Consider the following 15295-nt stretch of genomic DNA (forward strand, 5'->3'; position numbering starts at 1 on the left):
TACTGCAGAAGCGTGGTGTGCTTTATTGGCTACTGATTCAAGGTATACATCTTCCTCTAACCCCACACCTACAGAATCAAAGAAACAAAACACACATGCAAATAGTGGCCAGCCTTCAGCAAGGGAGGGAGGAGGCTCGTTTTTAAATCAATACATATTTTACGTTAGAGGAACTGATGGCGTGTCCTCTACATTTTCAAGGTTTTTTTTTTCTTTTTTCTTTTCATGTGGCAACTTTAGTGCCTCTGTTCGGTTTTTATAAAACACTGAACTTTCGGTTTTCCTTTTCACATATAAAGTGAACCATGAGCCCATCTCTCTTTGTGCAAAAGTTTCATTATTAAAACTTTCTGGATGGCCTTCTTTGAATGTAGTGATTGCAATATACAAAAACAAAGGGCTCCAGTTACTTAACTGTTAGAATAGAACAAAAAGATAAATACAATTGTCTGTGACTTCAATAGGTATGTATAGTTTGTCAGTTTCTCATGCCACAACCACAATAGACTTAGTGACATGGGCACAAACGAAATTTCATAACAATAATGAGGACAAACAGTAGGGTAACTACTTAGACTAACATTAGTACACATAAAATGTTTGTTTCTGTCTTGGTGGATATCAAACTCCCCCATCCACAAGGAGTTTGAAAGGGCAGTAGTTGTATTTAGACGGCTTCCACATAGTTGGCAGGCAGCATACCGGTTTTTCCAGTACGTTGCACAGTGCCATACATCCAACCCTCATCAATGGACTGCACGTTCACGATGACATCACCGTCCTTGAAGGACACCTCATCATTGTCAGTAGCAGCGTAGTCATACATGGCACGGACAGTTTTCTGTTTAGGGCAAAGAGGAGAGACTATCAAACGACCAGCTTCACTGTATGAAATATGCTGTTAATATTTAGACTTGGATATTAGAAAGTATCGGCATAGTTTATCAAAGTTGGGCATTGGTCTCTCAGTACTTACTCCAGTGGTTGAGGGATGTGAGGGGACAGAAGAAACAGTGGTCTGTTGTGTTGCCACAGAGGAGGATCTCTGCTGAACCTCAGTAGTCTTGGTCTGCGTGTATCCTAAATGAGATTTAAAGCAGATTTAATTGCATATACAGTATATCTCTTCAAGTTGGTATTTTTCTTAACTTATTACAAGCAGTTTTCCAAGCGTCATAAATATCATCGAGATGGTAGACCAGATTAACACTTACATTTCACGTCAAAGCTCCAACAGTTGCTACAGAATGATATGCTGTTGCATATGGTGAACTAAACAGTTTGAGACGTGCATAATAGCACAAGCTGCTGTGGAGGTTATGTGGTAATGGATTTTTAAAGATTTTTCAGGTTAAATAAATTCAAAGCAACTTAAGATTTACATACAACAGTGGCTTCAATTGCTGGTGAAAATTATTTAAAATTTGCTCAGTTTAAAAAAACCCCCTCTAATATAAAAATAATACAAAAATATTTAAACAAAAATCCTGGATTTTTTTTATTAATAATCTATTTGTAAATTTATATCAATGCTTAATGTTGCGATGAAACTATCCATCGGTTGCTGATTGGATATTGAGATGTGGACAATGCACTCAAAATGAATGAGATTGTGGAAGGATGGGGTTTAAAGGATTAGTTCACTTTAACACGAAAATTACCCTCAAGATATCCTAGGTGTACATGACTTTCTTCTTTCTGACGAACACAAATGGTTTTACCATTAAATATCCTGATGTTTCCAAGCTTTATAATGGCATTGAATGGGGTTTACGAATTTGAAGCTCAAAAAATTGCATTCATCCATCATAAACGTACTCCACACGGCTCCGGGAGGTTAATAAAGGCCATCTGAAGTGAATCGATGCGTTTGTGTAAGAAAAGTATCCATATTTAACACGTTATAAATTAAAATATCTAGCTTCCGCCCAACCACCTTCCGTATTCATCTTACGCAAAAAGCGTAACTGACGTATGATGTAGGACGTAGCGTAAGGGTTTTGAACAGGGAGAGACGTTACACTTTCTTCGTAAGTTGAATATGGAAGGCGGTCTTGCGGAAGCTAGATAGGAAGCTTATAAATTTGGATATTTTGGGGATATTTAAAACCCATCGATTCACTTCAGAAGGGGGTCAAAAATAGGCTCCCCTGGAGCCTTGTGGAGTACGTTTATGAGGGAAGGATGCACTTTTTTTTGAGCCCCGTTCACTCCCATTATAAAGCTTGGAAATATCAGGATATTTATTAATATAACTCTGATTGTGTTCATCAGAAAGAAGAAAGTCATACACCTAGGATGGCTCGAGGGTGAGTAAATCATGGAGTAATTTTCATTTTAATGTGAACTAATTCTTTCAGCAGACTAAATGACTGGAGAAGTCCGGCATACACCAGAGAAGTCTGTCATTTTCACTGGAAGATCGAGTTTGATGAAACATTATGAGGTCAAGTTCAGCGTTTTTTTAACTCTTTCCCCGGAATGCGTTGTCTCGCAAATGACGGAAATTTAACATGCTTATAGAAAATAGATAGGGTGATTTTTAATTCCATGCTAACTGTATTAATACAAACCTAAAGACCAAAGAAATGAAGCACTTTAAACATGTACCGTGTAAAGTGGAGACACCAAAGCCATTGCTGTAGAGGGATGCATGGTGGTCCACGTTCTCAGACACCTCTGATTTCTCATCTCCCACCCCACTCATTGCGCTGGTGGAGCGGGAGTGCTCCTTGCTGCGGCGCTGGGCTTGGACTGAATAAAGGGACAAACATGTCAATGTTCCTTCCTCTTTCACAGACTTTCTTCAATCAAAGAAAGTGGCAGATAAATATACAACCACAGATTCACAGTGTAAGGAATTATGTAGTAGAACATCAAGAGCCGTGTAATAAGGCCTTTTTGGTGCAGTGACTCACCTGACATCATGTGAAGACTTCTGGACTGGATGTTGTCCTCGGCAGGGTCATAGTCAAAGACAGAGCCAGGGTTTGTGCGCCACACACGCAGGTCTTTGAGAAAACGTAAACCCAGTTTTAGTGATTGTCTCTCATCTGTTTAAAACTCATTTGGTTTCTGTGTATCATTTATATATGATTCGTTACATAAGCGTCATGCTTTTCTAGATTTATAGGAAGAGAAATCCGTTTCTAAACTCAAGTGTGTTTAGCGTGTACAGGAAACAGTGTGTGTCAGCTGACCAGTGGTGGTCTCCTGATCGTGTTCCTCTGCGCGTCTCCTTTCCATCTCCACCACACGTCTCTGGATGCCGCGGTAGTTGATGTCACTGAAGTCCTCTGTGTTCCTCTTCACACGCTCAGTTATGGGGTCAGAGATGGTGGGAGTGAAGCTGCCCTTACTCTTCTCAAAGTCCTGGTGGTATCTGACCTGACAGGAGCAATAGACAGCAAAACATGAGGCAGGAGACACAAAGTACCTGCTATAGCAGCAATACATTTATAGTCGGAAGTTTGATTATCTTTTCTTCTCCATTGTGTACTCTCATAGTGAAATGGCTTCCCAAATGAGAATAAAAATGCCCTCACGCCAGTAAACACATCATCAGAGAAAAGATGTCGCTGCAAGAAGGAGGGGAATTTTTTTGATTTAAGATTACGAGGGCACAGGTTTTAAAAAAATTAAGTTGTCAGTGCCAGAGCCAGTCTGCATATTGTGGGCAGGTGAATTGACAGATTTTGCTGAAAATTGTGTAGTGATGTCTGGCTATCACCAGACCAAGCTCAATATAAGATTGAACATTGGTCTCGGGAGTCTGCTCTGTATTTTCTACTGCACAAGAGGCGTGATAAACGAGCATAAATTAAATGACTGTACGCAATTGGATAGTCTTTCAACCAATCATACCACAAAATGGCGTGGTCAACGGGCAACGACCCATCGCTTCTCTATCCATCATCGTGTTAAACCCGCCAATAGTGTTGGGGGTAACGCATTACAAGTAACTTGAGTTACGTAATCAGATTACTTTTTCAAGTAACTAGTAAAGTAACGCACTACTTTTAAAAATTACAAAACAATATCTGAGTTACTTTTTCAAATAAGTAACGCAAGTTACTTTGTTCTCCCATTTATTGACTGACAGCTCTATTGTCCCAATGTTGAGAAAAATCATAAGTGTAGAGGCGTTGTGTGTAAAAATGAGGGTTATTGTAGTTCTAGACTAAATGTGAGCATGGGTTTACTAATCTCACTTGTACAAATAAGATTCATTAGTCCTCAAAATGGATAAAATCAGTCAAATGCATAATCAGAAAACTATGCAAACCTCCAAATTTGAAATACATTTTTTTTTTTTGCATTTAATCTCACTTTATTGACCAGTGTACTTGCTGCTGACCTTTGATGATTCAGTTAAACCATAAGCAAAAATTACTTTAGATTTTTTGTTTTTATTGGTGAAGTAAGTGTTAAACTGCTTTCTCCAGGGTCCTATTCTTCAGTTATCCAGAATAGCAGCACAGTTAAAAGGTTTGTTTGAGTTGCGGCCTCTACTGTACACGTGTGAATTTGCATTTCCTTCAGCCTGAGGCTTGTTATTTCAATTTTGGTGTGAAAGGGTCTTTACATTTGGCCAAAAATAGAACTTATTTTGTTATAAAAAGTACAAAAGCAAACAAGTCCAGCCCAGGTGAGAAAAAGTAACGCAAAAGTAACGTAACGCATTACTTTTCTTAAAAAGCAACTAAGTAACATAATTAGTTACTTTTTAAAGGAGTAACTCAATATTGTATTGCATTACTTTTCAAAGTAACTTTCCCCAACACTGCCCGCCAATAGCCCGTCAGGTTGACAAGCCAGTCTGTGATTGGTTCCCGCAAAAGTGTAACAGAAGCAGTAGAAATGAATGTACAGGTTTCCAGACTGAGTTGCAGGGCGAAATCAAATCGCTAGCAGTAGTGATGGGTACGGTACAGACTCTGATATTTTAGCTTCAGACTTTGATTCCATCCAGGTGGCAGATATCATACATGTTTGAAATGTTTAAACTGATTTTAGAACTCTTTTTAATATTGTTCTCATTTGTCAAGCATCTCCAAGCAACATGTTTCTATTTGAGTTTGTTTTAAGAATGACTTGAAAGTCCGGTTGTGTGGTAGTGTGTGATCCTCAGTTGTTTAGTGTATGATGCCATACATAGCCTCTGTTAAGATTGTGACTTAAGAACTAGTCTGACAACTAGCAATTTGTAAGTTATTTCAACTCTGTTCTTAGCATATAATCTACTTGCTGTAGAACTGACTGTAACTTACACTAATCCTCAACCTTGTAACGTTTAACTCCTTTTGAATGCAACAGGGTTGACCTTCATATAATATGGAAAATTCAGTACATTGGAATACGTTGATAAAGGTCAAGTAAATGTTCTCTTACTCCAGAGATGTTACGCTGGGTTTCTTTAACACGTCTCATCTCAGGGGTGTCCAGCACAAAGGCGGCCTTGCCCTGCACCTGCTTACGGAAGCTGTCAGAGTACAGAACCTGGACAAAAGACAACACCGCAAATACATAGATTAGAAACCTGGATAATGATTATGTATCAAGACCCTGTGGAAGACACACCGGGGGATCAGGACATTAGACACACAAAGGACATGAATATGACATCCATCAGCACAACCCTGGGTGTTATTGTGAATTCAGACAGATGAATTAGAAGGATCTTCAGAGGGCTGGATTAAAAGTAGGTGGGTCCCGAGATGAAGCTTTGTAGTGATGATGATGATCAGTTAAAGAATTAAATTCAGCATATCATGGAAGAATAAAGTTAATATTATTAGCCTCCTATGTGAAATGAGGGTATTAGAGCAGTTACTTTACACGCGGAAAACACACACACTCATGTCCAGTGGCTGAGAGTACCGAGCTAATCTGCACTTGGTTCCGTTTGACCCGCTCCATCTCTGGAGTGAACACCACAGGCGTTCCCTTGGCAGAGAGGTCCTTATACAAAACCTAGAGTAGAAAAGAAGAGCGCCCGCAGAGGCCAGTCAGACACAAAACACCATGAAAGACGCAAGAGTCTCTGGAGAGTCACAGTCACATCAAACGTCACACGCAACACAACACACAATGAGTTTATATCCCAGATTTAAAAAGAGGAAACTGGTTGGGGAGGGAAAACAACAAATTTGGGATATCTGGTGTTGGTTTCGTTTTGGATTAGGAAGTTGCATGTTGAATAATACCATACGTTTGAACTCACAGCAAAGGGGACCTAACTATGCTGGAATATGATGTGGTGAATTACATTAGATGAAAATGAGGTTTAAGCATTACATTTCATACGCTTCATTTTGATGGCATTGTAAGCATGGAAAATGAAGAAGTATACTGAAAGCGTTAATGGGGAACAGAGCCACTCAAGTAAACCCTGTGGAGCTTCCACTACCGAGCTGATGTGCTTCTGATTCTCTCTGACCCGCTTCATCTCGGGGAGGTCCGATATGGCCGTGCCTTGACCCAGGGAATCCTTGTATTTTATCTACCCAAGAATTAATTACCACATATCAAATAAACAACACAAACACGAACCAAACAGCAACAGAACGAACATCCACAAAGATGACATACACAACATTATTAGCTCTGTCCAGACCCTAGCCTCCTCGCTGCCTACGCAGGCGTCTACCTTCTAAAATTGCATTAAAAGTGCCCATAAGAGGCATACTTGTAGATCACAACACAGGCAGCAGTTTTATATACTACATAAACAGCATTTAGCATCAGAGACTCGACCCACTAAGTATTTCTCAAGCATAAAGATACATAAAGTTGTCAACTTTTCACAACAGCCTTTGGGTCAGGAGTGTGCCTATGATGCCTTCAAATGCTCCCTTGGTTGGCAGCTTACTAAGTTTTGGAGCAAAGCAATTGTGTTGGTAAAGTTGATCAACAATACAAAGATATTACCTACATGGTGTTGTATAGAGAGAAGAAAAAAAAAAAGGGAAAAAAGGTATTTATATGGTCTGGTACCCAATTATTACATGGAAGAATCAGTTGCTAATTATTAGCCTGCATCTAAATACATTCTAAGTATTACTGAAAAAAGGGAACACAGGATTTTGTCACATGAGCTACACGAGAGTTACAACTATTGTTATGAATAATGGATTGGATGCTTGGGGTCACTGAAGGGACTAGATGGAGGCTAAAGGGTTTTTTAGATGATGGAGAGATGAGGAACAGGGAATGTTTTTTTGGGTGGGATAGAGGGTCACACCGCAGTGTACCGTGCTAATATTTTGCTGATTTCGTTTAACTCTCTCCATCTCTGGCGTTTCTGAAATAGAAGTCCCTCCTCCCAAATCTTCCTTGTATTGGATCTTTAAACACGTAGAGGCGATGGGGCAAAAATAAACAAAGACAAAGACAAAAAAATGGTTACAATTAAACATACAAAATGCATGAAAACAAAAGTGTGTAAAATATCAGAAAAAGAACATTGATCTCTCTCAAGAAAACAAAGTGGTAGGGTAAATAATTTGGTCATTTGCTGCGAGGTATGAACACTACCATTCAAAAGTTTGGGGGTCAGTGAGATTTAAAAAAAAAAATGAATACTTTCATTCAGCAAGAATGCATTAAGTTGATCAAAGTAACAAATCAAGTATCATTTATAATGCAACAAATGATTTCTCAAAGAATCATGAAAAAAAGTGTATCATGCTTTCCACTAAATATTAAGCGGCACAACTGTTTTTAACATTGATAATAATCAGAAATGTTTCTTGAGCCACAAATCAGCATATTAGAATGATTTCTGGAGGATCATGTGACACTGAAGACTGGAGTAACAACGCTGAAAATTCAGCTTTGCCATCACAGCAATAAATTACATTTAAACATATATTCAGAGTTCTGTTAAATTGTAATAATATTTCAGAACATTTCTGTTTTTTCTCTGTATTTTTGATCAAATAAACACATCCTGAGTGAGCATAAGATCTTACAGACTTTTTGTGTAGGAAAAAAGGGAAAAAAGGTATTTTTATGGTCTGGTACACAATTATTACATGGAAGAATCAGTTGCTAATTATTAGCCTGCATCTAAATAAATATTAAGTATTACTGAAAAAAGGGAACACAGGATTTTGTCACATGAGCTACACGAGAGTTACAACTATTGTTATGAATAATGGATTTGATGCTTGGGGTCACTAAAGGGACTAGATGGAGGCTAAAGGGTTTTTTAGATGATGGAGAGATGAGGAACAGGGAATGTTTTTTTGGGTGGGATAGAGGGTCACACCGCAGTGTACCGTGCTAATATTTTGCTGATTTCGTTTAACTCTCTCCATCTCTGGCGTTTCTGAAATAGAAGTCCCTCCTCCCAAATCTTCCTTGTATTGGATCTTTAAACATGTAGGGGCAATGGGGCAAAAATAAACAAAGACAAAAAAAAATGGTTACAATGAAACATACAAAATGCATGAAAACAAAAGTGTGTAAAATATCAGAAAAAGAACATTGATCTCTCGCAAGAAAACAAAGTGGTAGGGTAAATAATTTGGTCATATGCTGCAAGGTATGAACACTACCGTTCAAAAGTTTGGGGTCAGTGAGATTTTTACTTTAATTTAATACTTTCATTCAGCAAGAATGCATAAAGTTGATCAAAGTAAGATAAGAAGTATAATTTATAATGCTACAAATTATTTCTATTTTAAATAAATGCATCAAAGAATCATGAAAAAAAGTGCATCATGGTTTCCACAAAATGTTAAGCAGCACAGCTGTTTGTCAGAAATGTTTCTTGAGCAGCAAATCAGCATATTAAAATAATTTCTGGATCATGTTACACTGAAGACTGGAGTAATTACGCTGTTCAATTTTAATAATATTTCAGAACAGTTCTGTTTTTACTCTATTTTTGATCAAATAAACATCCTGAGAGAACATAAGATCTTATAGGCTCCCAACAATTTTGAATGGTAAAGTATGGAGAAAAAATATATATACATAAAATAGTGAAGGGGAGCTTTTGGCTTATTTAGAGATGTTTATCCTTACCAATAATCGGAAGGGGTGATATGAGACTTGATGAAGATTGATAAAGATGAAGAATGAGAGTATACAGTAAAATGGTTAAAGCAAGGAGTCTTCCTCAAAGAGAAAAACACTACCGAGCTGATGTTCTTCTGAGTGTCCCGCACACGCTTCACCTCAGGAAGGTCAGGTATAGAAATGCCTTGACTTAGTGAATCCCTGTATTTAATCTAATACACATTTCAGGTCCATTAGGAGCATGGAATAGTTGACAGGATCAAAAAAGTGATTAAGTCAGAGAATTGACACATTTATGCAGAAAAGGGAAGAAAAGGTAAAAAAGAGAGGAGAGGTTGAGTGTTTTAACAATGCAATACTAGTCAAGTCTTGGGACCACTGTCTGATGAAGATGGATAAATATATGGACATGTTAGGTGGTGGCTATTTATACTTCATATTATATGGTCTATATTAAAATGAACGTTTGTGTTGACATTAATTTTTTTAGAATGCTGACAGATTTTCTTTGATTAAAATTGTAATTAAAGGAGGCATTATGTTGTTTTTTTTAGGGTAAGCAGGGTGAATGGCTGGGTCACAACACAGAGTACCGTGCTAATAGCCTCCTGATTGCGTTTAACCCTCTCCATCTCAGGGGTTTCAGCTATCGCTGTTCCTTGCCCAAGCTCCTCCTTGTACTGGATCTTTAGAATTGTATAAGCATAATAACATTTGATTTTTATCTCTTAGGATAAGTCGTTTTCATTTGTTTTGTCTGGGGACGCTTCAGAATGTGCCCTAGCAACATAAAAACAGACTGAACATTTGAGAAGAGATGAACAAACAAAAAAACTAAAACATTTCAAACACACAAAACGGATACAAACCAAAGAGGTAAAATATATTAGGCTTGTAAAATGGTTAGAGCTACTGTTTAGGATGAAGAAAGGTCAACAGCATCAAATTTGATGATTACTGTTAGTGGCTTTGCTAGTTTATGACTATAAGTATTAGACTAAGTTCTGTTTAGGATATCTATATTTATATTATATAAAAAGAGCTGGATGTCAAGAAATGTTAACTTGTGGTTGTAGTACAGAAAAAAAGGAAAAGGTGGTGTAAAGCAAGAAATGAGAATAGAAAAAAGAGCAAAAACCAACAAAAAAAAATTGTGGTTAGAATGTTGAAAAAACATATACTCATTAGGCAGTATAGGTACCGAGCTGAAATTCTTTGTATTTTCTTTAACACGAAGCATTTCAGGAGTGTCCTTTACTGCTGAAACTTTGCCCTTACTGTTTTTAAGGTCAATCTGGTACTGAAGCTAAAAAGAAAAGAGCACAAAGGCAGTCAAAAATGACACAAAAATGCAACAAGAGAAAACAGTGCAACCAAAAATGTTCCAAAATCAGGAGAATTGTGTATTATTAAAATGGACAACTAACAAATCTACAAGCCTACTCTTGTCTCTCTTCTTTATTTTTCATAGACAAACACATGAAAGACAGGGACCAAAGACAACAAAGGATTCAAATACCACATCTAGGCTAAGATGAATAAAACAGGAACATAATATGGACTGGCTCAAAGCCCGTAGAGAAACACTTACGGTGCTGAAGTTCTTCTGGTTCTCGCGCACTCTTTGCATCTCAGGAGTGTCCAACACAGGCACATAGTGGGACATGGTCTTCTCAGCCTCCTCCTTGTACTTTTTCTATTAGGTTAAATACAAAGTTGAATCATACAAATCATAAAACAGTGGCTCTGAATAGCAGATTAGACTTACAGCTCCTAAACAGATCCTAAAACTGTTAAAATGTCTAAAAAAAATAGTAAAAAGTGGTGATTAACTTTCAGAAACTGATCATAAATCAACCTCAGAGGGTCAAGTTGAAAAATGAAAGGAACCATTTTGTTTTCTATTCATTGTTATGTGGAAATTTTGCAAACCTTTTACCAAAATGTGCTTACAGTTCCAAACATCTTAATATAGTGTAAAAATAGGTCATTTTCTACCAATACACGACTCTAGCAATAAACACTAACAAAGTAATTTTCTTTTAAAAAAAGGAAATTTCTCAAAGAGGCAAACCTCATACCTGACTAACAAGGTTCCTGATCTGCTGAGCGTGGAGGATGTCAGGGGTGTCAATGACTGAGGTATATGTGGCTCTGTCATGCTCAGCATTCTGCTTGTACTTGGACTGGAAAACAAATGAACCAGAAATCAATGTATTGTTGAAATGTTGGTGCTAATATTTGAGGGAATCACCTCTGAAATACTGAATTGAAGGGTTGGAGATCATCTGTGTACCTGACTGAGGATATCTGTGGCGTTCTTTGCCCTCAAGAAGTCTGGAGTGTCAGTGGCCAAAGCCAACATGCCTTTTCCCTTGATATCTTGCTCCAATCCTTTCTTGTACTCTCTCTGCAGGAATTGGGCAGAAATTAGATCATGTTTATCAGTGATCTTAACATTCACGCCAAGAAGCATTCATGTGGGGTACAAACACAATAAAAAGTAGCATACAAACTAAAGAAGAAGAAGAAGAAGAAATATTAGATGATATTAACGTCAAAGCTGTGAAAGAAAACGAAGAAAAATAAGGGAGACCATTTAGAATTGAAAGACAAAGTGACATTTAGTGGGAGTTTCATAGTGAAAGTCCATTAGCTTGATTAGTTTTCTCATTAGCAAGAGGCAAAATGACCAGTTTCCGCCTGATTAGTGTGATGAGGAGGAAGTGGCGTTGTGGGAGAGGACTACAGGTAAGATAAGTCAATTTGAGCTTTGGCCATCCTACCTCACACAGGATATGAGTAGCATTCTTTGCTCTCAGTAACTCAGGAGTTTCCTCCAGCACTGTAAGCCCTTTACCCTTCACCCCTTCCTCTAGATCCCTCCTGTACTCTTTCTACAAGGCGGAGAAGAACAGAAATACTGCAGACACATAGCACACACAGACACAGACACAGTACTGCGGCCACTGATATTTCAACGTCATCAAACATTTGCTCTGGGTTTGAGATAATGCTTCACGCACAGACTATAATTAAGGTGCATGATGTCCATACACAACAAGTAATTGAACATAATCGCCTTAGAGCAAATGCATTGCTGAGTTTGAAAAGCAACCTGATAAAGACAAAATACAAATCACAAATGTCACAGGCAAGAATATTGACAAAAACAATGTCTGAGACTCTTTAACATATAGATTCTTTTTGCAGCATTCATATCATTTTAAAGCCAAACCAAGATCTAATGAGGTTACAATAAAATTATAATAATAATAATAAAAAAAAAAATAATTAAATATTATTTCATGTGCATGCTGAATATTCATGGTAATCAACATCTAAAGAGGTTAAAATAAAATCATTTAAAAAATAAACAAAAATAAATAAATAAATGATGACGATCCAGTATATTCAAGATCTAAAAAGAGGTTAAAATGAAATCAAATCAAATGTTAATTAATGTGCATGCACAGGGTAACTAAAGTACAGTGGACTCAAAACAAAGAGATTTGACCATGAAAAAATGAAAACATTAATAACAGGGTTCCTACATCTTTTGATCAGTGAATTTCAATGAGATTTCCAGTCAAACATGAACAATTTAAATATCAATAAAAATAATTTGAAAGAGATTGCATAATGATATATTGTGAGCATAACATGGGATTTTAATAATTGTCATAACTTTGCCTGGCCAGGAATCACAATTTCTGGAAACCTAGAAATCCAGGTTTTTCATGACTGTTGGAACCTTGTTAAAACGAGCAACAACAGAAAACACACACACACAGATGTTGGAAGGGGAAGGGAATTACTGAGAGTGTATTACAGCGGAAGGATGGTTCATGCATACTAACCATCACCTACTTGGGTGTAACTGGGAACTTCAAAGACACTCATGTAAGGATTATAATGTGTATGTGGTCTTAGTATTATTACCAGGATGGAAGGAAGAGAATATAAGGGCTTCGTGTTACCTCGCTAATAATTTTCGTGGCGTGTCTGACATGCATCATGGCAGGGGTGACCTCCAACCCAGAGAGGTTCTTTCCTTTCATTGTCATCTCAAAGTCCTTCTTATACTCTTTCTATCCGCCACAAATATAGAAGAGTGGGAGATACATGAAGCTTCAGGCATACGGGTTTAGTACACCAGGGTCACACTGGTTCCTCAGTCGAAGAGTGTGACACAGTTCATATAATGTTTTGAGTATCTTGATGTTCATTTAAAACGTTTTCTCCCATCAGCGTGTTGTACAGGACACTATCAAAACAGCCATAACTATAAGCACCTAACACATACATACCTACCTACCATAAATCCATGGGTCCTAGTTGGAAATTGTGGTGTCCCAATAACTTACCAGCATCACAACATTTGTATCCACATAAAAGCACACTGTTTGAATTTGAATTTGTAACCCAGTGTGAATGACTGAGAAATACTAAGTAAACTTGAGCAATATACGCTACCATTGCATTGAATGCATTGAATACACTGAGCTTTGGCAGCAGTATTTACCTGACTCTGCATATGCTGAGCCTCCTTAGCAGTCACGTAAGTAGGAGTCTCAAAGTCCAGCATGGCTTTGCCTCTTTCTTTCTCATATTTCTCCTTATACTTCACCTGTAGTCAGACAAAAGCCCAAAAGTGAATGACATACAAATAGAAAAAAGCTGAACGGATTCATTTAATGGTTTCCTGAATAATGCTTGTCAAGCAAAGACCACAGCCTTTTTGCAAACTGAATCTTTTTGTGGAGTGTAGGCTATTGTTTTTTTTAAATATATATATATATATAGGCTACTGGAGGTTGATTAATCTGCCATATTATGTTCCGAAGCACTGAGACTCCTGAAAGTGAGTTTAATATAGGCCCAACAGTGTGGAAAATTCATAAAAAATCAAATGGATGTTTATGTTTTTTCACAATATAAAATGTCTCAGACGTTAATAGCGGAGTGACTCACTTTTACAACTTTGTTTTTGCATAACGTACAGACAAGTCCTTGTAAAGCAGTTTTACAGCACAAACTAACCAAACATATAAAATGTAAATGATAAATAAATCTAGTTTAGCTGCATAAGACTGACAAGTTAGCTGAAATTAAATAAACAGGTCCAACATGTGAAGAATCACACACAGAGAAGCAGGTGGCGCCAGCTGCAGAAAGCTTCAGAACTGTATGTGACTTACGTGACTTTGCAGCTCTGATGCCTCTTTGTGGTGAAGCTGCTCAGGTGTGTCGGATATCATAAGGTAGTGACCCCTACTCTCCTCAAACTTCTTCTTGTACTGGTACTAAAGAGGAACGCCCAATAAAGCAGCTCAATAAAACAAAATGGAAATCCAGCGTTTCATCTCTCCCACATTGAAAAGGCCAAAATTGACCAAAAATGAAAAAGAAAGTGGTGACCAAGAAAAGAAGAAAAGAAGAAGAAAAGACTGATGGCTGTCGTGCACATAACATGAAGAAGGCTGAATAATGACACTGAGAATGGAATGAACAAGATGGCTTAAACTTCAACAAATCTAATCATACTAATAATGTAATATTATATTAAATATTCGATATATCACCCATTAGAGATTTCAAACTACATCCACCAAACTCTACACAGAACTTCAGACTGTGTGTTATATCTTTACCAATCAATCATACACTATATTGCCAAACGTTTTGGGATGCCTGCCTTTAGATGCACATTAACTTTCTCATTCTTAACATCCCCTTCTTAATTCGTAGGGTTTAATATGGCGTTGGCAGCTATAATAGCTTCAGCTCTTCTGGGAAGGCTTTCCACAAGGTTTAGGAGTGTATTTATGGGAATTTTTGACCATTATCTAGAAGCGCATTTGTGAGGTTGATGTAAAACAAGAAGGCCTGGCTCGCAGACTCTGCTCTAATTCATCCCAAAGGTGTTCTATCGGGTTGAGGTCAGGACTCTGTGCAGGCCAGTCAAGTTCCTCCACACCAAACTCGCTCATCCATGTCTTTATGGACCTTGCTTTGTGCACTGGTGCGTAGTCATGTTGGAACAAGAAGGGGCCATCCCTAAACTGTTCCCACAAAGTTGGGAACATGAAATTGTCCAAAATGTCTTGGTATGCTGAAGCATTAAGAGTTCCTTTTACTAGAACTAAGGGGCCAAGCCCAACCCCTGAAAAACAACCCAACACCATAATCCCCCCCTCCACCAAACTTTACACGTGGCACAATGCAGTCAGGCAAGTATTGTCAGTGCAGTGGCGGCGTGCTTTAC

At 37.8% G+C, this 15295-nt stretch overlaps 1 protein-coding gene across 1 annotated transcript in view; it reads right to left on the reverse strand.

The window, feature by feature from the left end:
* The window catches only part of neb (nebulin), a 65571-nt gene continuing 50276 nt past the window's right edge, over nt 1-15295 (reverse strand). Inside the window, exons 122-141 of the mRNA XM_079822410.1 lie at nt 14229-14333; nt 13553-13657; nt 13008-13118; nt 11814-11924; nt 11324-11437; nt 11109-11213; nt 10619-10723; nt 10229-10333; nt 9621-9713; nt 9147-9239; nt 8283-8375; nt 7254-7346; nt 6410-6502; nt 5881-5973; nt 5392-5499; nt 3201-3387; nt 2919-3011; nt 2611-2754; nt 977-1080; nt 1-841 (exon numbers count right to left, since the gene is read on the reverse strand). Coding sequence (XP_079678536.1) covers nt 668-841; nt 977-1080; nt 2611-2754; nt 2919-3011; nt 3201-3387; nt 5392-5499; nt 5881-5973; nt 6410-6502; nt 7254-7346; nt 8283-8375; nt 9147-9239; nt 9621-9713; nt 10229-10333; nt 10619-10723; nt 11109-11213; nt 11324-11437; nt 11814-11924; nt 13008-13118; nt 13553-13657; nt 14229-14333 — 2229 coding nt within the window. The 3' untranslated portion in view covers nt 1-667. The remainder of the gene's footprint in view (nt 842-976; nt 1081-2610; nt 2755-2918; nt 3012-3200; nt 3388-5391; nt 5500-5880; nt 5974-6409; nt 6503-7253; nt 7347-8282; nt 8376-9146; nt 9240-9620; nt 9714-10228; nt 10334-10618; nt 10724-11108; nt 11214-11323; nt 11438-11813; nt 11925-13007; nt 13119-13552; nt 13658-14228; nt 14334-15295) is intronic.

Source organism: Gobio gobio, assembly GCF_949357685.1.
Source record: "Gobio gobio genome assembly, chromosome: 7".
NCBI classification, from domain to species: domain Eukaryota; kingdom Metazoa; phylum Chordata; class Actinopteri; order Cypriniformes; family Gobionidae; genus Gobio; species Gobio gobio.